The 26,786-nt window shown below is 44.1% G+C and overlaps 1 protein-coding gene across 1 annotated transcript in view; it reads left to right on the forward strand.

Annotated features, from left to right (window-relative positions):
* LOC129822121 (CXADR-like membrane protein) overlaps positions 1-26,786 on the forward strand; it is a 93,595-nt gene that overhangs the window by 51,400 nt on the left and 15,409 nt on the right. Inside the window, exons 2-4 of the mRNA XM_055880084.1 lie at positions 17,996-18,153; positions 21,738-21,939; positions 25,685-25,852. Of these exons, the coding sequence (XP_055736059.1) occupies positions 17,996-18,153; positions 21,738-21,939; positions 25,685-25,852 (528 nt within the window). The remainder of the gene's footprint in view (positions 1-17,995; positions 18,154-21,737; positions 21,940-25,684; positions 25,853-26,786) is intronic.

Raw genomic sequence — 26,786 nt, forward strand, 5'->3', positions numbered from 1 at the left:
ACCTACTGGCCAGGAGCACTACTACAGCATACAAATCCGCTGCTGGGGACCCGTTCTCAATATGAAGCCTTTCAAATGTCATTAGACAATTAAGCTGCTTTTCATAAAGTGAAAGGGAGGGATGGTCTCTTGTGCTTACCTCAGCAGCGATTATTATTCAGTATGGTTTGATATACCGAGCAGGCGAGTCTCTCTCTCTCTCTCTCTCTCTCTCGCTTTCTCTCCCGCTCATCCACATTCATCTAGATATCCGTCCACTTTTTGTTTGAGTGACAGGGGACCTAGCTGTCACTCAAGGACATCTGGGGGAGGAAGGACATTGTGGCTTGAAGGTTACGCTATGGAGTCTGTAGCACTTCGCTAAGGGCAGCCTTACAGCTCCAGTTGCCTCCGTACTCATGTGTGTGTATGTTTGTGCATGCGTGCGTGTGAGCGTACATGTGTGTGCACCCTCCTAAAACCCTACTCCAGGTAAATATCCACTGCTCATTAAATCATACAGGGCATTTCTCCCTCTCATCTACACCAGACCCATAATCAGCATGCAGTCCCACCCTGAACCTCCCCTACTGTATGTCTGCATTAAGAACCAGGCACACATCTCAGACAGAATTAAGTCCTGCGCCTGCCTGACCTCCCCTCCACCCCCTATTAGAGGAGTCTCTCACGCAGAGCAACTTGTGTCGCAGCACATCACTGGAATGCAGGTGGGGCTAATAGAAATATTAGAGTGAGAAAGATGGTGAAGGTTTTTTTCTATGAGTTGACCAGATTAGACTGGACTAATCCGCCCGACGATTGGGAATATAAATTGCGTCCAGAGCCTGTGTGATTGACCATGGTGGGATAAATAAGCCTGGAGCAGAGCAGGCCGGTCTGAAATAGATCCTTCTAACTCCAGCGCCGCCTGGCTCTCCTCTACTCAGATACGCTGGCTAGCTGCTCCAGCTGAAGACACGGACCGGGCCACTGCATGGCATCTGGGCCGGAACCGAAGCTGATTGAATCAGTTCTTGTTTATTGGATGCCTGGGAGAATGTTGTTATTGCCCTGGCATTGGCCCATCCATGCATGGAAAGTGCATTATTCCCCTCCACCGAACAGTCGCCTTGCAGTTTGTGTTATAGTGTGTTCTGTGTGTGCACTGTGGGCTTGTCCACATCAAGGCAAAAGGGGTGGGTGGAGAAGGTTTGGAGGCAGAAACGGGTTGAAGGATGTGGGTTGGGATGAATTGAAGAAAGAACGAACGTCTCACTGCAGGCTCCTGAAAACATTCCCTCCCCCTCTTCCCCCCCAGAACCCTCCACCCTACCCTACCCGCATCACCCCCAATGCAGCAAAGAAGCCAGACAGGGATGGTGAATCTGGTTTGAGATGGTCATGTTCCACAAAAAGGGAGTAGTCTGAGAGTGAAGTGTACCACCACTAGTGATACAGTGCCTCTTAGACTGGGATGGGTGGATGGCAGTCAGACAGACAGCATGACAAAGTATTTTTATACAGCCTCACTTTGTCTGCCTCCAGAATTCACTCTAGGTCTGAATAGGAGGATGCTGCAGTTCACTGTTTGACATAATCGTCTTTGAAAGGTACGTTGGACAATGCCAAATCTTTGTGTTATAGGCTTTAGTACCTATTCTCTGTGATGTTTTATATGACCAGATGATGATGGGATCAGGCTCTCACCGGTTCACTGTGTTGTAAAGTAATGACACCATGATGTACTCATCACACCCAGAAAGCAAAGCCCACAGTCTGCTGCTGTGGGATAGGGCTTATCTGGCACGGACATGGTCAAATGCAGAATTATATCAAATGGATGCCATGTTGTTTTTATGTTTTACGAATATGGAGTACTTGAGTCTAGATATGTGTGTGACGCTGCATGACGCAGGGCGGCATATAAATCAACTCCTGCCCCTTGAACTCAAGTCAGCTCACAGAAACATAAAGGACATACAGTCCCAGATCAGCAGTCGTTTTTCCCTTTTAGAACAGATAATATTCTATTCTAACGTGGTTGCTGCCCTTCAAAAACATGTTAACGGTATTATTTGGGGTAATGGTTTTCACTTTCCTGCTTGAAATCCGATTTGTCAGCAGGGGACAGAGAAAAAGTAGTCATTTTCAGATAAATTTGAGATCCACTTTTTATTTATTTGTTAGGAGGGTAAAAATGGGAGAGGAGGAGAGAAAAAATTGCTTCACTGAGCGAGCAGAATGTTCTGTATAGTGTGGCGCATAGTGAGGCTGTTCTTAACCTCTGTGTAGGATCCAAACGCCAAAGAGCCAAACGTCTTTCATTAATCTTGAGACAAAGTCCCTGCATCAGCAGAACCGCAGACTCCACGGCAGAGTGAGGATCATACCGAAAACTTTGAGAAGATATACAACAAGAAATACAACACACTCCACCCGCCTCAACAGTAGCTATCCCTCCTCTGCTCCTTGCTCACTTTTTAATTAAGAAGAAGAAATTACCCTAAGGGTTGATGCATAAGAGACAAAACACTTAGCATGTCTGGCCTTATATAAGATTCTACATTCTGTTGCCTAAAATAAATCAATTTATTCAGACCTCCAGGGTACGCTTTTTCATGGCTAAAAGGGTCCTGTGTTGATTTCTAGTTTAGCTGCCACACTACTTAAGCACTCATCTAGGGCTGTGTGGCTGTATTTAAACGAAGGAATGGGAGGTATGAATTTATATAACATACCAAGAGAGGGAGGAGAGGGGGAAGACCAGGCTTGACGAAAGAGAAGAGGGAGAAAGACTCTAATTTCAGTCTCTGAAAAGCAAAAATGTAAGCTTTTACCAAATGCTAAATTAATATCTAGAGTCCTCTGACATATCCTCAGATACTGTACCTTCTTGCACATTAATCATAATTGATACCCATTTGAAATTAGAGAGAGATAGAGGAGAAGGAGAGAGGGAGAAAGAGAGAGAGTGAGTAGGGAGGCTGTGTTCCTTTGTGTTGCTCACTCTGTCTCCCGTGGTGATGTCATAGGGGATCAAGTCATGGAGGCTCGGGCCTTGCTGATGATTCGCACAGATAGAGGAAGCCAATAGGGACAGGGGAAGACCCAGAGGACAGGAGAGGAGTGGATAGCAGCAGCAGCTCCCTCCCTGCCACATGAAGGGAGCCAGTTGATTAGGAGGAGGAGAATAATAAGCTTAGCCTGCATGTGTATTGTGTCAAGGCTGGCTGAGTTTAATAGGGGACTCACAGCAGGTAAACCACAACTAACTAAACTCACACTGCATCACTAGGAGCACATGTTCAACCACAGAACCAGCCTGTCCTGTGCCAGGTTTACCCCATTGTTCTGCTATTGTTATTGTTTGTGTTTGCAGTGCTGGGTATTTTGTCATCTAAGTGGTTTGCTCTGTACTGGTTGAACTGTCTCCGGAATGTATTACGTATGTCCAGTAGGTCCAGTGTCTTTTTAATGGCTCTCTTAATTAACTAACTGTAAAATGTTAGTCTCGTCAGAGAGGATGCCCAAGCATGCCATTTAGCCCAGGGTAATGAGATTAACCTCTTGTTGGCCAAGCAAACACAGATTAAACATTACGTATGAATTAAATTAGGTCTTTCTTTACTCGAGCCTAGTGCAGCGCAGCAGCCAGCGAAGCAGCCACAATTCTTTCAGCAGAAACATAGCTGAAATGTCATGGGGATATGGAGTGTGTTTGGCGTTGGGTTGTGAGTGTGGCCAACCAGCTACATGTCAGAGGGAACAGGGATGGATCCTGGAGCAGCATCTGGAAAATAGTATGCTACATTGCCTCGCTCAGGAGGGCCATTGTGAACAACCAATGAAAGCAGACCCTTAATCACTCACACACAACCTCTGCCCTGAACACGCACACACTCCCACTCATACTCACGCACACACACAGTCTGAACACATGAACTGGGTGAGACAGAGAAACAGGGACACGTTGCATGTTTAGCAGAGTCCTACACTGGCCAACAGAAAATCACCTCCAAGCTGGAAAAACAAGCCTTGTGCAGTATGTTTGTTTTGTCTCTTTCTTCCCCAGTCCCCTAAACCACAGTCAAACACCCTCCAAGTTGCTAAAATTCTCTGTGCTGAGCACATCTTATGTCCTGGACAACTGGAACATGAACGTTATACCACATTGCTGTAAAACATTCAAATTTGAGGGAAAGGCTTGAGTTATCGTATATTGATTGCATTTAATTGGACTTACAGGTCTTACATCCATGTTACACAGACAGCAGTTGCAGACAGGGGTATTAATGTGTCATTATAAACTCTAAGGTATAATTAGTAACTCCAGCAATTGTGGATCTGTGTCAGTTTTTTTCACTCTTTTCACATGATCCATATAAACTCCTGGATTAGACAGGGATGTTTCTAGTCCTCGGTTTCTCCCATAATGTTGCAGTTTGTGCTCATTTTCTTTGGCACCGTCGGTTGTCACTTTCCACCCCATGGCTTACTTTACTGTATTGCGTGACTTTATTTCACACAAAAACACAACATAAGGTGACAAACCCCTTTTAGGCAGAATCTAATTTCATTACATTCATCAGCGCTCCCATTTAACTGAGAAGTCTGAATCAGGGTTGATCAATTATTTTGTCTGATGGAAATTCGGAGTGCATTCTTGATGTGTCTGGAAAGAACTCCTGAGACTACAGCGACAAATCAGAGAGACTGTAGGTCTGCCCTTTACCCTGTTGTCGCATTGAGCCCACGCCCTGCTCTGAGCACTGAGCTCTCAGCCTTGGCCCAACGAGCTCCGCATCTCGTTTAATCAGGCTTTGGGGAGTGAAATATGGGCCTGGCGAGCCGTCTGCACCAAAGTCCCATTCATCTGGTTTCAATCTCCTCTCCTCCCTCGGTTGTGGCCGCGTGGGAATTCCTTATCTGGCTGACGGGCCGGGAGGGGCCACCCCGCACTGAGACTGAATGGGCTGAACAGCCCAAAGGCCAGCCTTATTTATTGGGGGAGTGTGTGAGAGCTGTGAAGCTTTTGCCACATGTGGATGCATGGGAACCTCTGCTCTGCTTTGCTGCTGACCCCCAGTGATGGGAGAAGGTTTTTGGCCTTTCCTGGTGCTCCATCTTTAAAGGGCTTTTTAGGCATGTTGTTAACTGGTGCTGTAAGATGCCTGGTTGCATCACATGCATTATTTTAATGGATATCTAGTATATGGCACATTACAAGTGAACAAAGTACAGTAATGATTCTAAATAGTTTACTATTGATAGGCTGCTATATTAGGCCTACTGAAATGCTGCATTGTTTTCTTATGCCAGCATTTAGTAAGTAAAGAGATGCCTGTACTTTATATGTGAGTGATTGTGTGCTCTGTGTACTCATGAGACAGAGTGTGTGTATGTGTGTCTAGCAGGCACTCACTGTCAGTCTGCTCCATTGGACCTGAGTAGCCAGCAGCACAGATGGTAACCTGGGCCATTAGTGATCCTCTGAGCATAAATCGGACCTTTCCTGGAAGCTCTGGCTCCTGTTTGCCCTCCACAGCAACAGGAGCACTTTGTCTTTGTCAGATACCTCACAAATCAACACATTTCACAAGCCGTGAAAGCTGCCATGGCACCTCTTAACCTCAGGGGAGATCAAATCAAATCAAACTTTATTTCTACAGCATATTTCAGACATGAAATGCAGCACAATGTGCTTCACAGGAAAAAACAATGAAAATAAAAACTTGTATATTTACTACACAACCAACATAAGAAGATAAAACATTTAAGAATAACAATAAAAACTAAAAGATTAAAAAGCACCTTAAGGAAAAGCAAAGCTAAAAAGGTGTGTTTTAAGATCTCTTTCAAATATGTCCACAGTTTCGGCCCCCCTCAGGTTCTCTGACAGGCTATTCCAAAGGCTGTGGGCATAGTAACTAAAATCTGCATCCCTATGCCTCTTGGTCCTAGGCTTTGGGATAGTTAAAAGGCAAGTTCCAGTGTCACGCCCTGACTGTAGAGATCCTTTTAATGTCTCTATTTTGGTTGGTCAGGGTGTGAGTTTGGGTGGGCATTCTATGTCTGGTGTTCTATGTTGTCCTTGTTTTGTATTTCTGTGTGTTTGGCCTGGTATGGTTCTCAATCAGAGGCTTTGTCTATCGTTGTCTCTGATTGAGAATCATACTTAGGTAGCCTTTTTCTCACCTGTGTTGGTGAGTGGTTGTTTTCTGTTTTGTGTGTTCACCTTACAGGACTGTTCGTTTATCGTTTTTGTTGTTTTGTCAAGTGTTTCATATTTTAATTCAAATAATGAACACTTACCACACTGCACCTTGGTCCTCCTCTCCTTCTCCAGATGACAAACGTGACATCCAGAGGACCTGAGGGTCCTACTGGGTACATAACTTAAAAGCATGTCTGACATGTATTGGGGTGCACAATCATGGATTAATTAAAAAAACAATAGAAGACTCTTAAAATTAATTTTAAACTTACAGGCAGCCAGCGCAGAGACCTTAAAACTAGTGTAATGTGTGCTCTCTGTCTTGGTCAGTACCCGTGATACAGTGGAGACTGGTGGGAGGAGCTATAGGAGGATGGGCTCATTGTAATGGCTGGAATGGAATAAATGGAACGGTATCATACACATCAAAGATATGGAAACCACATTTGACTCTGTTCCAAATACCATTCCAGCCATTACAATAAGCCCGTCCTCCTATAGCTCCTCCCACCAGCCTCCACTGCCGTGCTGCAGTATTCTGTATGTTTTGCAGTTGACCAATGGCTTTCTTGGGTAGACCAGACAGGAGAACATTACAGTAGTCAAGCGTGACTCAAGCCTGCTTGTAATAAAAGCCTGAATGAGTCTCTCTGTATCAGCCTGAGAGAGAAACGGCCGCACCTTGGCAATGTTCTTCAAGGCGGTAAAAAGCTATTTTGGTTACATGTGTGATTCGAAATTGAGTTCAAAATCTAAAATATCTTTTATCTTTATTGCCCATGAATTAAAAAGAAGGTAAAATATGCGGGCAGATTATTTCTCTGTGCTTTGGCTAAAACAATAAGTACCTCGATCTTGTCTTGATTTAGCTGGAGAAAGTTGTGAGCCATCCAAGTATTTAAATCACTAATACAATCTAATAATATATCAAGTTGTGTAGCAAACTCATCACGTGGAGGAAAGCTCGTATAGATTTGCCATGGTAGGATTTATCAGGCCATCAATGGTCGAGAAGAGCACTCTAAAATTATTCTGATTATTAGTCATCAAGTTAGAAAAATGGAGATGGGTTCCTCGACGTGCCCTTCCCAGTCATCAGACAGGATGGATAGGGTGACTCCACTCCCATGCAGCAAGAGCAGCATCCTGTATCCACTCCTGGTTTCATGTGTCCTGTATTTGTTATGTTCTGCTTAGTCGATCAAGTAAAAGGATGAATCAGATGCATACCATAATTCTGGAGACAGCGCGAATATGTTACTGATGCTGGCGAGCTAGCAGACTCGGATGAAGGGGAGGGAGTTAGTGTCCCGTCTGTTTTCAATTAGCTTGTTAAATGTACAACATGGAACTCACTCTGCTCTGTTGTTGTTCAGATCCTATTCTTCCATGGACAACAGCCCAGCTCTTCAGTGCCTTTGCTCAGATACGCACCGTCTAACCCTGGGTGAACTCAAGGGCTTCGACAGTGACAAACAGTGGCAGTGGACAAACTAATGGAATTAAATGTGTGTTGAGAGGAGAGGGACCAGGAAAGTATCCAGAGGCCCAGCAGCATGCTCAGGCCACAAAATGTAGCATGTCCAAACCCAGGCCGTTTTACACCATCTAAAGCCATGTTTTAGCGTTAGCATATCCAAACCCAGGCCGTTTTACACCATCTAAAGCCATGCTTTAGCGTTAGCATGTCCAAACCCAGGCCGTTTTACACCATCTAAAGCCATGCTTTAGCGTTAGCATGTCCAAACCCAGGCCGTTTTACACCATCTAAAGCCATGCTTTAGCGTTAGCATGTCCAAACCCAGGCCGTTTTACACCATCTAAAGCCATGCTTTAGCGTTAGCATGTCCAAACCCAGGCCGTTTTACACCATCTAAAGCCATGCTTTAGCGTTAGCATGTCCAAACCCAGGCCGTTTTACACCATCTAAAGCCATGTTTTAGCGTTAGCATGTCCAAACCCAGGCCGGTTTAGACCATCTAAAGCCATAATTTAGTACAGCTCTAAATATAGTCCAGGCTTTGAGGTTGTTTTCAAACAGCCGTTTTCACGTACCACCACTATCCTTTGTATACACTCATGTGTTTTATTGTCTTACTTGTAAAAGGAGTTCGAGAGACTCCTTTAAAACATCATCATCGAAGTATTGCATTGCATTTAATAAAAGTTAATGGCACAATACTTAAGGCAGACAGCATTTGATGTTTTTTATTGGTCGTACAGTACGCTGATATAGAGCATCCATCACCACAGAGACTAGGCAATCACCATGCATTCCACTTCTTGGTCATCCACCTAGTCAGCTCTATTTTCCACCTAATTGACATAAACAATTGCAGATTGCAGCTGAATGGACTTGGCAGCACCGTAGCGTATTATTGATCTTTGGAGGTCAATGCACAAGTCCAGGCAGCACCGACAATGTGAGCGGAGTTCACCAGCAGCCAGCCACAAATGGAGATTAGATTCATAAATAACAGGGAAATAAACATTGTCCATTTTGTGTTCTGGATAATGGAGAGACTTGCACACAGGTGCCTGTTGTGCCAGGTGAAGTAGTATACAAAAAGGTTATTGATATGGGTACTGTGGCAATTATGTTTGGTCTCAGTGCTTCTCTATCTGTCTGTCCATAGCATAATTTAGTTTCTCTCACACCAATACCCAACATGCCTGCTGCTGATAAACAGGAGCTGTCGAGGCATTCTTAAACAGTGCTTTAATTCATAAGGCCAGCTTCCAAGTTGACTGCACCATCTGTTTTGATGGCAGGGTCAAGCCGAGCCTGAACCCCATGGAGGCAAATGTATGACTGTTTTTCTTTTTCTAGGTATCGTTTCTTCTCCAGCTAACTGTTACAGTATAAGTCCTCTGATATTAATATTTCCTTTCTCTTTACACAATCCTGGAAAATAACCTTTCTGTTTGCCAACAAAAATAACTTAATGCCACTCAAAACGAAACATAGGCCAGGCTCAGAAAACAATAGTTTTGCTGAATTCTTGGAGAAACTTTCCAAGTGCTTGATAAAAATAAATGTTTTCCTAATAGAGGTAAATGAACATAAATGTAATTTCTTAACAGGATATAGAATTGTTTTCTTTGAATATCACGAATTGCTGAGTCTTTCAATTATTGCCATTGTTTTTCATCCTCACATATTGTTTACACACACAGATTTTTCTAATGTTTCAATGGAAACGTCAAAAAGCGGTCTATTCTAGCCTGTCTGGAAATGTCTTACCGTGTCAAGGGATTTCAGTCCCCTGTCCATGAAATATGGATACTGCACTGTACTCGGTGGGGGTGGGGCATTGGAGGCTAGTAAAGTTTGTGCAGGGGCGTGTGTGTGTGCATGTCTCGCTGTCTTAGTGTGTGTCTCTATGTGTGTTGATCTATCTATCTCTGTGTGTCTGTGTGTGTGTGTGTGTGTGTGTGTGTGTGTGTGTGTGTGTGTGTGTGTGTGTGTGTGTGTGTGTGTGTGTGTTCCGGGGGGATGGCCCACACCACAACCACATGTGTAAAAGGCCCACACCACAACCACATGTGAAGCAGAGAGAGAGAGAGAGAGAGAGAGAGAGAGAGAGAGAGAGAGAGAGAGAGAGAGAGAGAGAGAGAGAGAGAGAGAGAGAGAGAGAGAGAGAGAGAGAGAGAGAGAGAGAGAGAGAGAGAGAGAGAGAGAGAGAGAGAGAGAGAGAGAGAGAGAGAGAGAGAGAGAGAGAGAGAGAGAGAGAGAGAGAGAGAGAGAGAGAGAGAGAGAGAGAGAGAGAGAGAGAGAGAGAGAGAGAGAGAGAGAGAGAGAGAGAGAGAGAGAGAGAGAGAGAGAGAGAGAGAGAGAACATTGAAGAGAGAGAGAGAAAACCAGCACATTAGTCAACATTTTTTGAGGAGTAAGTTTACACCTCTCTCTCTTTCTATCATTCTCTGTACTGGGAAGAGAGAGCTAAGCATATACTGTGTAGACACTCTGGTCATGTGTAGACACTCTGGTCATGTGTAGCAAAGCAAATGCACACACATGCTGGTTCATTTTGGAGCGGCCAGATGTGGGGAGGATATATTGCCACAGCAGAGCAGAGGGTCTTTCTCCAAGCCCCACAATGCAGCTGACGCATGTTATCTTGCGCAAGCCAGACCATTTCATGTTTGGGAGGCTTGTTTGTTTAGAACACCTCATGGAAATGGGAGGTCCTTTACATGGTGTTATTTCAACCTGAAAATAACCCCTTAAATGGTTTAACACCATACAGACTCCAGCGATTATCCTGCGAGGGAGCCTGGAGTCTCTTAAAATGCATTGGCATAATTAAAATGTAAATGGAGAACATCCATTCCAAATGATGAATTGGGTTTGAATTAAAACTCTACCAATGACTTTCAGTGGTGTCTTTGTGTTTGGGCCCTTTTAAGTCCTGTGCCTCTCTTTCCACTCTATCATATGTTGGAGCTGTGGTTTTACTGAGCCACATAAAGATAAAGGGAGGAAGGAGGAAGTGGGGCAGCGGTGGCTGCTTACTGGAACGTCTCGAGTACCACATGTGGTACACTCTGGAGCCCTGGTCGTTTAAGCTAACGCTAACGGCTAAGCGGCTGATGGAACATCCATAGGATCTTGGATAACACCCGTGCATACAGTATGATTCCAACAGATGTAGGGTTTGGAAGATGTAAGCAGGTTTTAGTGACTTGCCGATCCTTTGGGAACAGTTGTAATTAGCTTTTTTTTTGCTGAGAGAGTTTATCGAAAACTTTTGGGGAATTAAAAGCCCTCGGCATGAAACCAATTTAGCATCTATTTTGGGATTCTGTCAGTGGGATGGCGTCCGTTTTTCGCTTGATGTGACATAGATGACGAGCCCCTGAAATAGATGCTAATGAAGGCAACAAGCGAGATTGAGGTGAAAACGTACCACATTCTTCAGACCTTAGTGGAATTTCATTCCGTATTCATTCCGTATTTCCCATAGGCCCTCTCCCTTTACCTGTTTCTCTCTTCCAGGTCCAACGGATTATCCTGGATGTGATTCCATTCCTTCTTTGCACTCGCCTGCTCTAGCCAGGCTCTTAGGAATCCATCATTGCAGACGAGTGCGGACACGACAGGGCCCTCTTTTTAAACGTTTTTCCCTTCAAGCCCCGGCTCTCTCTCTCCATGCTTGAAGTGGCCCTGATCTTTAATAGTGCTGCAAGTGCCATGGAGAAAAGTCCCATGTCAGCAGAAGGGGTGTTGGTCACCGGGCGCAATGCAGGGAAGGATTATGGGTACTTTATCCCTCCAAAAAGCAGCATCCAGTCAGAGAAAACACAGCCCTCTTTGATTCCACAGGAGGAAAATATTCATGACATGGGCCAAGATTTAGGGAGTGCCCGCGACACGTGCGATTTAATGTTTGGGCGTGATCTCTGGGAGCGTTTAAAAAGATTTTCCCCCTTCAGAAGAACTAATTAAAAAGAGCCTGTATAAGAGGCAGTATAAATAAAGGAGTCTCTTTGAGAGCTCTGACGGGGGTTGTTTTTGTAGCCTGTCAGTTTGTACTACCGTCTCAGAGCATGGCTTTTGTCTGGGGAGCCATCAGAGATGTGAGAGGATTTCAGTGTTTCATGCCTTCCGTCTCTCTGGAAAGCCTCAGAGATGGCAGTAAAAGAGAGCATATGCTTTACCTCCCTCTGTGCCCATCTCTGTGATAACTCTGTTTCCCTGTGAAGAAAGCACCGATATACTGTATTTACCATTTGTATAGCCACAGCAACAGGAGGTCAACAAACCCACTGTGATGCAGTGTTCTTTTCATTGATCTTTCTAAAACACCAAGCTGCACCTCTGGCTGTGACCTCTGAATATTTCAATGTTTTCCATCACCTGAATGTTTCTCCAGCTCAACTAAAACCTGCTGTATGTCAGCAGTCACTTCTGATGCATTTCATACATATTGGTCAGAACAAAGAGAAAAGCCAAATACAGTGCACCTGGTAACCTAGGAGGCTTTTCTCTATGTCCCAGCCCAGTGTTCTCTGAGTAGTTCTCCCCGTCCGCTCCCTCTGTTCTCTCCTCCTGCCAGAGGAGCCTGTCAGTGGTGCAAGCTAAAACGTTTAGTATAGAGTGGCAGTGCTGAGAGATGAATGCTGCAGACCTCTCTCCCTGTCTGGAGCCATACCTTGTGTGGAGCAGCTGGTAACTCCTATGCAATTTGAAACTCCATATGCCCCACGACTGCTATACTCTAATTCACATGTCTGCATTGATTTACCGTCAACATGAGATAGCCTTGTTTTTCCATTATGCAGATAGAGGAGTATGGAAGGGCATTTCTGAGACAGCATATGTTCACATAAAGCATGCAGCACACACAGATGCACTCTTATTCCAAAGACAAATACAGATTCTCTAAAGGACTCTAAAGGAGTTAGTTCTGCATCCTCCACTTTTCCCCACTGCTCGTTCCTATAGCTAAGGTGAGATTAAAGCTCATTGTGGCCTTTTCCTCTCTTTTCCCTCTTCTTTTTCCTCCACTGATCTCTTCAGTCTTTAGAGCCAGAGGTCAGGAGCTTTAGCCCCAACCAAGCCAATGTGCTGATGGGATGTGGAGCTTGACTTTGGTAAATGTGAAAGATCTGGGGCCGCTGCCTGCCTGCATCCCACTGGCTGCTCTATAATAAGATTGTACCGTTCTGTGGGGAGGTGGATTTACTGGAGCACAACTCCCCCTAGGGCATTTTTATAGAAATTGGATCCTCCACTACAGTCGCCCCAGCTCTCCCTCATTCGCTCTGTCTCTCACTCTCTCTGTTTCTCTGTCTCTCTGTCTCTCTCTGTTTCTCTGTCTCTGTGTCTCACTGTTTCTCTCTCTGTCTCTCACTCTCTCTGTCTCCCTCTTTCTCTCTGTCTCTCTGTTTCTCTGTCTCTCTCTGTTTCTGTCTCTCTCTCTCACTCTCTATCTCTCTCTCTCTGTTTCTCTGTCTCTCTCTGTCGCTCTCTGTTTCTCTGTCTCTCTCTCTGTTTCTGTCGCTTTGTCTCTCTGTCTCTCTCTCTGTCTTTCTTTAGCTCTTTTCTTTGCTTCGGTTAAAACCGAGCTCCATCAAAAATGACAATGTGCAGCCGCGTTGATCACAGTCCAGAGAGTAGAGGAAATGAGGGGGGGGGGTGTCTAGTCGGAGCCAGAAGTTATTAACATAGTTACCTTATCGCGAAATACCCCTTTGACTTACAGCTCTCAGTTTAGATGGCCTCCTTAACATGGCATTTCCCAGGGCCCTATGGAATGTCAAGAAGACGTGAATGAATAGAGGCCTCGTGATCTGACATGGGTTCAAGTACATGTGTATTAGAGTATCTGGTATTTAAAATACTTTTTTGTGTATTTTACTATTTTCAAATACACAGCCCAAAACAAGTACTTGTATTTGAGTACTTGAATGGTTATTTGTAAAAACCAAATAGTATTGTATTTCAAATACATTGACTCAAATATACTCCCATGCAATTAACCCAGGAATTTGAATATAGTATTTGAAATAAGCATTTGAAAATACTGTAACATACTTTCCAAGTGGATTTTCAAATACATTAAAATATTCAACCACCCCACTGGGCAAAGACATCAATTCAACATCTATTCCACATTGGTTCAACGTAATTTCATTGTGAATATGTGGAAATAACGTTGATTCAACCAGTGTGTGCCCAGTGTGACTTGTCTTTTTAAATATATTTGAATACTTACTTTGAATGTATGTGAAAGTATTTGAGATATTTGAAATAGTATTTGAACCAAGGTCTGCTCGTGATGGAACATGTTTCGAGTTTTGTCATGCCTGACTGTAGGTAATGTCTTAGACTATTTACTATGTCACAAGTATGCATAGTAATTCAACAATTTCTTTGCTTCTGTTGCCAGAAAGCTGGTTAGCAAGCTGCCCACTAGTTCTAGTTTGTATGGAAACGACCAAGTCAAACAGTATTATGCAAAGGTAGCAACTGCCAAAGTAGCAATTATGCTAGCAGAGCTTAAATGCGCCAAAGCCACAGGCATGGATAATATTCCAGCAAGGTTTCTTAGAGATTCTGCTGAGCAAATTGCCCCTTGCAACACGCATATCGTTAATCTCTCTCTTCTACAAGGCATCTTTACCAAGGACATGAAAAAAGCTAAAGTTATACCTCTGTATAAGAAGGGGATAAAGTCTGACCCTGGGAATTGTAGGCCTGTATCTATCCTCATTATTACATCAAAGATCCCGGAGAGAGTTGTACACTAACAAATGTATGAACATGTCAAACTAAGTCTAATGTATGATTTTCAGTCGGGATTTAGAAAAACATACTCCACTGATACTTTACTTGACTGACTTCATCAGGAAAGAGATTGATGAGAGAAATCTTTGTGGAATGGTACTCCTTCCTCCTGGGGGGGAGCATGGCCAATAAAGTGCTTGGGAAGGTTTATTCCAGGACCAAGTTTTTGCCTAGAAAGTCCAAGCAGCTTGATAAGGACTCCATGAGAGTGCTAGCCACGGACCTAATTCAATTCCATTTTGACTACGCAAATACTTCCTGGTTTGGGGTCTTGTCTAATCTTCTGAAGGGGAAGCTCCAGATTCCCCAGAATGAGCTGATCAGGGTAGTATTGAAGGTGAGTCCACGTACTCACATAGGCAGGAGCTGCTTTCAGGAACTCAACTGGCTGCCTATTGATGCTAGGGTGTCCCAGATTAGACTGAGTATGGTTTCCAGGTATATTTATGGTTCTGCACCCAGATATCTGACTGATTACTTTCCCCATGTTAGGGATGTATAAAACCACAGCACCAGATCAGGTGTTGCTAATTTGTGCTTATACAAGTTCAGGAGTAATGCTGGGAAAGGTGCTCTCTTGTATCCTGGAGCCTCAGGGTGGAATGCCTTAAAAATAAAGTAAAAAACAGTTTGATGTCTTCTGTGCCCATATGAATGTACCCTACGATGTAACTGCAATGATGAGATAGATGTTGTTCTTCATTAGCTTTATTATCTCGCTGCCATACTCTCTCTTGTTTCAAGAGGACCACAGTGGAAATAAGTTCCTTCCGGTATTGTGTGTTATCCTCGATGATTTTACTGATGTGCATGTATGACTTCAAGTTTTATGTGTGCTTGTTTTTTTAAATGGTTGAATAATTAACTAAATTAAAGTATGCTGAAATATCCCACTATATTAAAACCATTGAAAGCCAATGTCATAAAACTACAGACTACCTGATGTTCCTATACAGAGTCACCATAGTCTGCTGTGACACCCCGGTATGCCGCATACTGGGCATCTCACAAATGCTGGTTCCCATCGGTCCAAACTGCCACAGCTGTGCACACTGTGAATGAGGCCAATCCAAATTTGAGTGCAAATAGATTTCAAGGCAGGCTTATTTTGGACCACTATGTTATCCATTCCACAGCACAAAATCCCCTCTCCAAGACCATAAACTGTGGATGTAAAAGCTGACTAATCACTTTAAGGAGGAGGAGGAAGGAGGAGTCACGATAAAGACATTGAAATGTTTGTCATGTTGATGACTGAAAGTTAGATAATTTCATATGTGGTAAATCTATTGACAGGTGATGAAGTGAAGCCTACTTCCAAACAGTCTTTATTGGCTCATTGTGCTTGTTGGAAGGTCGTTGAGAGTTGGCAAAAGGAGTGAGCGATATACAGCACAGTTAATTGCACATACAACACACAAACTTCCATATACCCCCTTTGATAACTAGCCCTACTTGTATCGCTCAAATGCAATACTCTCCCCTGCCTGTGAGTCCTCTGTCAAAGAGAGGGAGCAGGGAGGCGTGGGCGGGCTGGCGGTGGAGAGGTGAGCCTACTAGCTGTTATCAGGCCCAGCACACAGAGCAGAGAGTTCAGCCCTGGGGTGACGAGTGTGGGGGCACTGATTAGACAGCACGGCTTAAACAGGCCTTGTCTATCAGCGGGCACTGGGCTCCCAACGGACCATCACCGGGACCCAACACTCACACTCTCTCGCACACACACACTCCAGCCAACCTCCTCCTTCCTCCTCCTCCTTAAAGTGATTAGGAGCTATGCTGAGAGGATACCCAGTGTCCTCTGTGCTGGCTGGATCTGGATCCTTCTCTCCTAGGCTTCCCTCCATGACTTCCATCCAAAGTAATATCTGCGGGGAGTCCACAAGATGAATGGCTCTGCAAATGCTGCATTAAAAAGTAATGAACAGGGACACATTCAGGGGTGCTGGGAAGAGGTGGCCCTTTTTTCTGCTGAGTAGTGATCTGAGCAGAGCAGGGGAGCGCAAGAGCAGTAGGAGGACAGTAATGTGTCCTGTCACCGGGGCTGTATTGAGCGGACTGAGGGCCCTGCTGTACTGTAATATGGCTTCCTCTCCTGTGTTGCTGGGTGCCAGTCAGTGAGCGCATCTGGGGTTGTGTCTAAGTGGTGACTCAGATGGATGTGAGTGATTGGCGTGGAGCCCAGGGTATTGCAGCAGGGAAATGTGAAGTGAAGGAAACTTAAAGAGCTGCACACAAAGTTCACAGAGTAATGATGTCATCACTGTGAGTCAGTCAACCAATTCTGAATAAGCGGTTTACAGTTATGATACCTTCCTCCCCGTACCAAATCAAATCAAATTTGATTTGTCACATGTGCCGAATACAACTGGTGTAGACTTTACCATGAAATGCTAGCTTAAGACTCGTAAGATGTCACCCATCTCCAACCATCACCATCTTTAACACAAACTTACACAAAGTCACATGTTTTATAGGGCAGACCAGCGACCATTCTCATTGGCTCTGACAGCTCTTACGTGTGCTGTTCCTGAGAGGGTGGCCACAAAATAAGAAGAAAGGTGCCTATGACTGATGCATTGACCACATTAGGTGATCCATGGAACATTGACAACGTCATCGAGGGTCTGTTGAATCATTCAAGCCCAGACATAACACACTCAGGGCTAGGCAACAGGCCATACAGTGTTTGTGTAAGTACTGTATGTATACCACACTGTATATTTAGTGATTTATTGAAACACTCAGCACCTAATCAGCAACATACCACTGAGTAATGAAAAGGAGATAATATAATATTTACATGACCAGGACATAATGCATCTGAAAAAGCGTTTGGATAACTTTATTTAAAGCTCTTTGAAGCCAGGCTCTTAGCCCGCTCTCTGCAGTGACTAAATTAAATGTGCTAGTTAGGTTAATGCAGAGGCACCAAAAATATCTCTCGCATTTGAGCGAGAAAGCCCAGGGGGGATGTGGAGCCTGTGCATTGTTTTCCCTGTGCCGGGTCTACCAGGTGGAGGGAGTCGTATGTCCCCTTGGCCCCCCTACGCCCCCCCCAAGCTTCATCCCTCTGTAAATCCCCCCCCGACGCCTCTCCCTAATTCCCCTCCAGCCAGTGGGGCTGTCCAGCATCCTCCAATAAGTTAGCCCAGCGGCCCCCGCTGCGTAATAGGCCCTAACAGTCTGGCTTCTGGCCAGGGGCCGAGTCACAAGCTCCATGTATGCTACTGACTGAGCCTAGTGTAACCCATACCCTGTCCTACAGCAAAGAACCTGACAGCTAGGTCGGCTTGGGAGATATTGACTAGTTATAGTCTTTGTCTCATTGTGGCTTGGATGGCTTTTATTGTTTGATTCTGTTAATTACGTATTATGTCCTAGTAATTCTGATTCTGTTTCCTATCTCACTAGGTTTTTTACTCCAGCTATATTCTGCCTGTGGCTGCTGTCTGGTGGTGTATCTGGTTCTAGTTGTCTGACAGTTCCTCTGTTCTCTCTCTCTCCAGTGCTGCTGAGCCTGCTGATGGCTGGCGCCCAGACAGAAATGAAGAGAGTTGTCGGAGACAACGCCACCCTGCCGTGCCACCATCAGTTCTGGCAGTCCAACGCGCAGTTGCTCGACATCGAGTGGCTACTGCAGAAGCCCAACTCCAAGCAGAGAGTGGTGAGGAAGCCTCTCTCGCTCTCTCTCTTTGTCATTGTCTCTCTTTCCTTCTTGCTCTCTTTCTTCTCTCTCCTTTTCTCTATACCCCCAATCTCTTTGTTGCAGCCAATATGATATAATTTGAATAGCTTTTTCAAAGGCACACTTACACAACACAATGTTCCTCCTATTTGTTTCCTTCCCATCTCAACCCTTTTCTACTTCCTACAGTTTACTCTTACTCTATCCCAATTCCTCATTCCTCTATTTATTTAATCTGCTCACGGTATTGGTCATAGGCTTTTTCAGATTCCCTGAAGTGTTACAATATCGACAGAGATACAGTAGTAAACAAATGACTGTGGCTGAAAGTCCACCAGAGACACAGTTAATAAATAAAGCCTATACATCCTACCAGCTGTGAAAATAGAATACCTAGACCTTCCAGTCCCTGACAATTGAATTAGACCACATCAATACTGCCAGCTCTTAATAGGATAAAAATGGATCCATCCTATCACCTACCTTGAATCATTTACCCGAGTCTAAAAACAGCCCTAATCTAATTACTTGTGTTGTAGCTCTCAGAAGATGTTAGAGTATCAGTTTCTGTTTTGATTTGTTCCTGTTTTTTTTAATGGGATGCAGTATCTGATAACAGTAAGACCATGGAATCTCAACAGGCCTCATCAGAACAAAGAGATTTCTTCTCTCTTTGGAAGTCATTCGTTAACACACTGATCTGTTGATTAGCAGTGAGAGATTTGGTTCCACAAGAAAATGGAGACAGGACAAAGGGGAGGAGGGAGAGAAGGGAGGAGGGAGAGAAGGGACGAGGGAGAGAAGGGAGGCAAGAGAGAAGGGAGGCAAGAGAGAAGGGAGGCAAGAGAGAAGGGAGGCAAGAGAGAAGGGAGGCAAGAGAGAAGGGAGGCAAGAGAGAAGGGAGGCAAGAGAGAAGGGAGGCAAGAGAGAAGGGAGGCAAGAGAGAAGGGAGGAGTGAGAGAAGGGAGGAGTGAGAGAAGGGAGGTGGGAGAGAAGGGAAGAAGGGAGTATGGAGGGAAGGGAAGAAGGGAGTAAGGAGAGAAGGGAGGTGGGAGAGAAGGGAGAAGGGAAGAAGGGGAAGAAGGGGGGAGGGAGAGAAGGGGAGAAGGGAGGAGAGAGAGAAGGGAAGCAAGAGAGAAGGGATGAGAGAGAGAAGGGAGAAGTGAGAGAAGGGAGGTGGGAGAGAAGGGAAGAAGGGAGTATGGAGGGAAGGGAGGAGGGAGAGAAGGGAGAAGGGAAGAAGGGGGAGGGAGAGAAGGGGAGAAGGGAGGAGGGAGAGAAGGGAGGAGAGAGAGAAGGGAGAAGGGAGGAGAGAAGGGAGGAGAAGGGAGGAGAAGGGAGAGAAGGGAGGAGAAGGGAGAGAAGGGAGGAGGGAGAGAAGGGAGGAGAGAGAGAAGGGAGGAGAGAGAGAAGGGAGGAGGGACTATTTAACGGGGAGATAACATTGAAGGCACCATTAATTAAAATCAAATGTCTGATAATTTGATTAGGAATGAGACTGTGCCTGTGGCGGAATGAATAACTAATTATTTTATTTCCGCTGAAAGGCCGTGTTGAAATGGAAAAGAGCAACTTGTCAACATTTATCCTCTGTTGCCGAGCGTACAGGCTAAATGTGTCAGGAGCACAGAGGGGAGAGAAAGCCTGAGCAAGGGCAGAGTTCACTTGTGCTAACCTGGGGATGCGTATGCTAATGATAATGGTGGTAACCACCCATAGGCCCATAAACTGAGGTCTTCCACAGACACGGAAACAAACAAAAATTTGACCAACTGGACATTTTGTTACTCCCCACCAGGATTGGGGAGTAACGGATTACAAAAATCTCGCAAAAATACCAGCAATAATATAGTAATCGGATTACAGATACTTTTGAAAAACTAGATGATTACTTCGAGGATTAGTTTTAAATTCAGAAATTTGCGGAAAAAATATTTGACACTATTCTGTTTTCTCAATGACATTCAAATCAGCATTGAAAAAAGGTGCAAGTTTATGTTTGTTCACCTGAGCAAGTCTGATGACACACCAAATGTGTTTGATGGATTGTGGGAAAAGAGCAGGGATAGGCTTTTGTAGGCTACAGCCAAGCTATGTCTTCCAATGGTGCAACTGCTGTCGGCATCCAAAGATTATCCAACTTGAATAAACACATGGAGATAAGGATGACAGCAGTGGTATAGTCTACGGCGATACGGCTATCACTTATTATTGATATCTACATAGCGCATTGATGTAAATCACACTGCTACTCTCTGATTTAGCTATTTGAGCTTTACAGATTGTGGTTGTTATGGATGGCTGTTCACAGTTCAGAGTGAAAGAAAAACAGCCAACGGGTGCACAGCATATGCAGGAACTCCTTGCAAAATCATTTCAGGTGAAGCTCGTTGAAGGAATGCCAAGAGTGTGCAAAGCTGTCGTCAAGGCAAACGGTGGCTACGTTGAAGAATCTCAAATCTAAAATATATTTTGATTTGTTTCACACTTTTTTGGTTACCATATGTGTTATGTCATAGTTTTGATGTCTTCACTATTATTCTACAGTGTAGAAAATAGTAAAAAAAATAAGGAAAAACCCTTGAATGAGTAGGTGTGTCCAAACTTTTGACTGGTACTGTCTATTAATGTAAAGATATCATTTCATGTAGTGGAAAGGGATGGGTTAGAAGAAACCAACATAACTAACCCATAAAGTAAAATGTAACATCTTATAGGGCCAGCTATGTAAACTTTAACATTGATTTATCCTGCAATAGATGTCGTTCAATTGGAAACATATATATTTGTCTTTTTCTAATGCCTCTTAAAGGGAAAGTAATCTGAAAGTAACAGAATGTAATCAGATAATGTTACTGAGTTTGGGTAATCAAAAAGTTACATTACTGATTACAATTGTGAAAAAAAATAAAATAAAAAATTGTGGACAGGTATCTAGTAACTGTAGCGAATTATATTTAGAAAGTAACCTACCCAACCTTGATCCCTAAAAGGTCAAATGCTATTTCTAGGGGGTTTAGGGTTAAGGTTAGAGTTAGAATTAGGTTTAGATTCAGGGTTAGATTTAGGGTTAGGGTTAAGGTTAGGTTTTGGGGTTAGGGTTGGGGTAAGGGTTAGAGTTAGGGTTAGAGGAAATCATTTTGAATAGGACAGAATTTTGTGTCCCCACAAGTTTACTTGTACAAGACTGTGTGTGTGTGTGTTTGTGTACTGTAAATGGCCAGTTGTCACCTGCAAACACAGCAGGTAAACCCAGCTCCTGTGGCACTGATGTGCTGTGGCACCAGCATTTAGCAGTCACCATCTGCAGGCTCTCAGTTGCCCTGAGTAATAGGCTGCTGTGACAGCTGTGTTTGATGGTGTTGTTGTAGTGTGTGTGTGTTTACAAGGGAGAGAGAAAAAAAGACAAAGAGAGGGTACATGTCTGTACTGTATGTGTATGTGTCTTTATGAGCAAGCAGTGTCCAATGCATGTTTAAATCCAGATACAGATCTGATGTCTTTACATATGTCTCTGCATACAGCTCTCTCAGTGTGTCTCATTGTCTCTCTCCCCAACCCAGATCATCACGTTTTTCGGGGGCCAGGTGTACACCAATGAGGTGACCAGCGAGGCCAGTCGTCTGTCTTTCGCAGGCGACTACCTAAAGGGAGACGCCTCCCTGCTCCTCAGTGACCTACAGCTGACGGACTCTGGAGAGTACTACTGTAAGGTCAAGACGGGGGGAAAGTACCACTGGAGCCAGGTTAACCTCATAGTGCTGGGTGAGTCTGCTCTCCAGCTCTGTCTCTCACACACACTAATCAATAGGGAATTAGCAGGCATATTTCCTCTCTCATGCTAACTGATCTAATGATTCAATTTGATTTAGACGGAGTGATTCGATTTAGATTTTTTGTTTGGCCTTGTTTCTCTGTTGCGAGGGTCTCTGAGATGTGTGGTTGTTAAGGCATATACAGTAGAAGTAACATATCATATATAATATACTAAACTCAGAAAAAAAAGAAACGTCCCTTTTTCAGGACCTTGTCTTTCAAAGATAATTCATTAAAATCCAAATAACTTCACAGATCTTCATTGTAAAGGGTTTAAACACTGTTTCCCATGCTTGTGCAATGAACCATAAATAATTAATGAACATGCACCTGCGGAACGGTCTTTAAGACACTAATAGCTTACAGACAGTAGGCAATTAAGGTCACAGTTATGAAAACTTAGAACACTAAAGAGGCCTTTCTACTGACTCTGAAACACACTAAAAGAAAGATGCCCAGGGTCCCTGCTCATCTGCATGAACGTGCCTTAGGCATGCTGTAAGGAGGCATGAGGACTGCAGATGTGGCCAGGGCAATAAATTGCAATGTCCGTACTGTGAGATGCCTAAGACAGCGCTACAGGTAGACAGAGCGGACAGCTGATCTTCCTCGCAGCGGCAGACGATGTATAACAACACCTGCACAGGATCGGTACATTCGAACATCACACCTGCGGGACAGGTACAGGATGGCAACAACAACTGCCCGAGTTACACAAGGAATGCACCATCCCTCCATCAGTGCTCAGGCTGTCCGCAATAGGCTGAGAGAGGCTGGACTGAGGGCTTGTAGGCCTGTTGTAAGGCAGGTCCCCACCAGACAACTACGTCGCCTATGGGCACAAACCCACCGTCGCTGGACCAGACAGGACTGGTAAAAAGTGCTCTTCACAGACGAGTTGCGGTTTTGTCTCACCAGGGGCGATGGTTCGCGTTTATCGTCGAAGGAATGAGCGTTACACCGAAGCCTGTACTCTGGAGCAGGATCGATTTGGAGGTGGAGGGTCCGTCATGTTCTGGGGCGGTGTGTCACAGCATCATTGGACTGAGCTTGTTGTCATTGCAGGCAATCTCAACGCTGTGCGTTACAGGGAAGACATCCTCCTCCCTCATGTGGTACCCTTCCTGCAGGCTCATCCTGACATGACCCTCCAGCATGACAATGCCACCAGCCATACTCCTCGTTCTGTGTGTGATTTCCTGCAAGACAGGAATGTCAGTGTTCTGCCATGGCCAGCGAAGAGCCCGGATCTCAATCCCATTGAGCACGTCTGGGACCTGTTGGATCGGAGGGTGAGGGCTAGGGCCATTCCCTCAGAAATGTCTGGGAACTTGCAGGTGCCTTGGTGGAAGAGTGGGGTAACATCTCACAGCAAGAACTGGCAAATCTGGTGCAGTCCAATGAGGAGGAGATGCACTGCAGTACTTAATTCAGCTGGTGGCCACACCAGATACTGACTGTTACTTTTGATTTTGACCCCCCCCCCCCTTTGTTCAGGGACACATTATTACATTTCTGTTGGTGACATGGAACTTGTTCAGTTTATATATGTTGTTGAATCTTGTTATGTTCATACAAATATTTACACGTTAAGTTTGCTGAAAATAAACGCAGTTAACAGTGAGAGGCAGTTTATGTCTAGAAATGGCTGACATTGGGGATTGACCTGGTCAGCTTGAAACAGATGATGCAGAATTTAGATGTTAAAGCGGAAGTTCACCCATTTTTACAGGTGGCCTTATTTTCACTTTTTCTGTGCTTGTAGTTGATACCCCAAACCATTTTTCATATTTTGTTTCGTTACAGAAAACATTGATTGTCACATTTTGCTGAGTCATTATTTGCCTTAGACTACAATGCATTATGAAAATGTGTTTGAGCATGTTATAAAATGCTCCAAACCCCCTTATATTACATCAGAATCTCATTCTGGATAACACCTCTGTACTCAATTTTAGAAAACGTTTTGAACTGTCTCATAAATCCATATTTGCATATTTTTGTTGTTGTAAACAGCATCATTCAAACATGGATTTATTGTATGGTGGAAAGACAATCCCATATTGAGTGCAGAGACATTATCCAGAATGAGATTCTGATGTAATATGAAGTGGTTTGGAGTGTTTTCGAGCATTTTATAACATGTTTTAAACACATTTTCATAATGCATTCTAGTCTATGGCAAGTGATGACTGTGACAAACAATTTTCTCTGTAACAAAACACACACTTTTAAAAACTGTTTGGGGGGGGTCAGCTACAAGCACAGAAAGAGTGAAAATGTGTGAACTTCCCCTTTAAACATTAGGAGAAAATGTTGCTACCATGATAAGAAAATACGTTTTCTGTCATTATACGGCAGACAAGCTCTTTAAGATTATTTAATATGTGTTATATCTGTTTTTAATTATTAAACACCAGACAGAGTTCTGAGCCTAAATTCAGCTCTCATAGGTATGATGGCAAAGCCAGTTGGGCTGCTTTAGCAGAGGCAAAGACGCCATTGTTGTTTTATTCTCTGTTCGGTTTAGTTTCTTCTTTGCCCCAATACACAGAGGCTTGGCGGATCTGTTTTAAATGGTTTAGTTTTAACTGTCTCTGTGGTAATCATGTCTCTGCATATCATTGAATAGACAAACAGCTTTGAAGGACAGACAGGCAAATGGAGAGCAGCAATACCACAAAGCCGCCTAGTAGTCCAATGGGAGAAGTGAGATCATTCTCAATGTCAGAAACTATGTAATTTATTAAAACATCATGGGAGATTAGTTCAACCGGCAGTTATTGGTTCTTTATTAATGGAACAGTCTCTTAATCCTTTCTCTCTTTTCTCTCTCTTCCATAAAGACATTTCATTGAGTTAACGCTTAGATTTTTACAAATTGCCATCAGCTTTGCAGTGACACTTTCGATTTTGAGAGACGAACGTTTGCATTTTTCTTTCGCAGTCCCGATGTTAAGATAATGGGTTGGCAGAGGAGCTGGCTGCTGGCTGGGTCTGGGCCTGGGCCTCTGTGTCAGTGTGTGTCCTCGCTCTGGCTGCTCCTGTTGCAGAGAGAGCGGCCTAACTGGCCCTGACAGAGCTGTGAGATGAACTGCAGAATCCCCGGCACTCTCCTCAGCCCCCTTATTATATCCCTTACTGAGTGTGTGAGCAGCATGTTCACCAGGCCGGTTAGACTAGAAGGGAAGGGATGGAGGGAAAGGATGGACGGATGGAAGGAGGAAGAGATTGAGGAATGGGTTGAGGGATAGAGGGATGGGTTGAGGGATGGAGGGAGAGATATAGGGAGGACTGGAGCAGCTGCTGTGAAGCAGCCATAGAGCTTAGAGCAGGGCTGGCCATCTAGTGACCTCCAGGCCACAGGAACTCAGGAGCACAGCACTCTCTCCTGACTCTGTTTGCAGGCTTTCAAAACCAACTCACAGTCACTTATTGATCTTGGCCTGGGCCTTTAATACTACTCTTAATCCCAGCATTGACTTCCATGAGAAATGAACAAGCTATTGTTACACTCAAGAATCTTTTAGTATTAATTCACATTTACACATACTGCTACAGTATGTCATACTCTGGGCTAAACAGCATATTATATGAATGAATCATTATCCGTATTAGGTACCATCCTGTGTTCTTTTTTGTATAATAGTGTTATTTGTAGTGTTATGTAACTACTGTTCTGTTGTTTCTACAGTGAAGCCCTCTAAGCCACGATGCTGGATGGACGGCAGGCTGTTAGAGGGCAGTGACGTTAAACTGAGCTGCAAATCCAGTGACGGCTCAGATCCTATCAAATACAATTGGGGGAGGGTGCTGGATAAGGGAAAGAGTGTTGGGAAACTCCCCCTACTGGCACTGAGAGGTAAGTAGATTGTGCACAAGTACACATGTGTATGTGTAACACGGGTCCCCTAAAGAGGATATTACATAGTATATGTTATTTTGATGCTAGTATTTCCCAGAAGAAATTTGATCCCCAAACACCTAAATTCCAGTCTGCCTCCGAAACACCAAAATGTAATGGAGATTCAATACAGCACGAAAACTTTCTCCATTCTTCATCCACTTCCAGACCAGGGTTCCGGAACTGGTGGCCGAATTTGGCCAGCAGGCGATTTTATTTGGCCCCCCAAGTTAAATTTTTAAAAATAAACATATATACAAAAATAGGGACATAAAAGACTGTAAAAACACCAGCAAATCAGCTCCAAGTGATATTTATTTAGAACATTTGTCCAAAAGTATTCCCACACAAAATAGAGGGAGATATGTGATCGTATACAAATGTAAGCAAGGTTTTATATCTGTTTGGGCTTCTTGCGGTCAATTTGCATTCTAAAAATGATTAGTAATTATGTTCCAAACCCGTGACCATTTGTTCAACAACAAAAATTGTCCAGCTGCTGAATCTAGTTGATGCATCTATCCCCAAGGCACACAACATCCAAGGTGGCTTAGCAGTTCAGACGTCTTTTTCCGTATTGTCGTGTCGTGTCCTGTATATATATATATTTACACCTTTTCTTCACATATCTTTTATTTATTTTATTATCCAAGAACTCAACTACAAAAGCTTTCCTGCAAAAGCTTTCCTGCAACCCGCTTCACCAATTACATTAAGTATTATTTACCTCAATCTGAAAATCCATCGTGGAAGATAGCCAGGGGCTAATTCAGAAGCTAGCCTGAAAGCTAACCAGAAGCTACTCCGATAGCTAGCCAGAAGCTAATCTGTAGCTGCCCCGAAATTAGCCGGTTTGCTGGCTAGCGTTGGTGTTTCAGCTGCCCACGTTTTG

This window comes from Salvelinus fontinalis, chromosome 24, assembly GCF_029448725.1.
Source record: "Salvelinus fontinalis isolate EN_2023a chromosome 24, ASM2944872v1, whole genome shotgun sequence".
In the NCBI taxonomy this organism is placed as follows: domain Eukaryota; kingdom Metazoa; phylum Chordata; class Actinopteri; order Salmoniformes; family Salmonidae; genus Salvelinus; species Salvelinus fontinalis.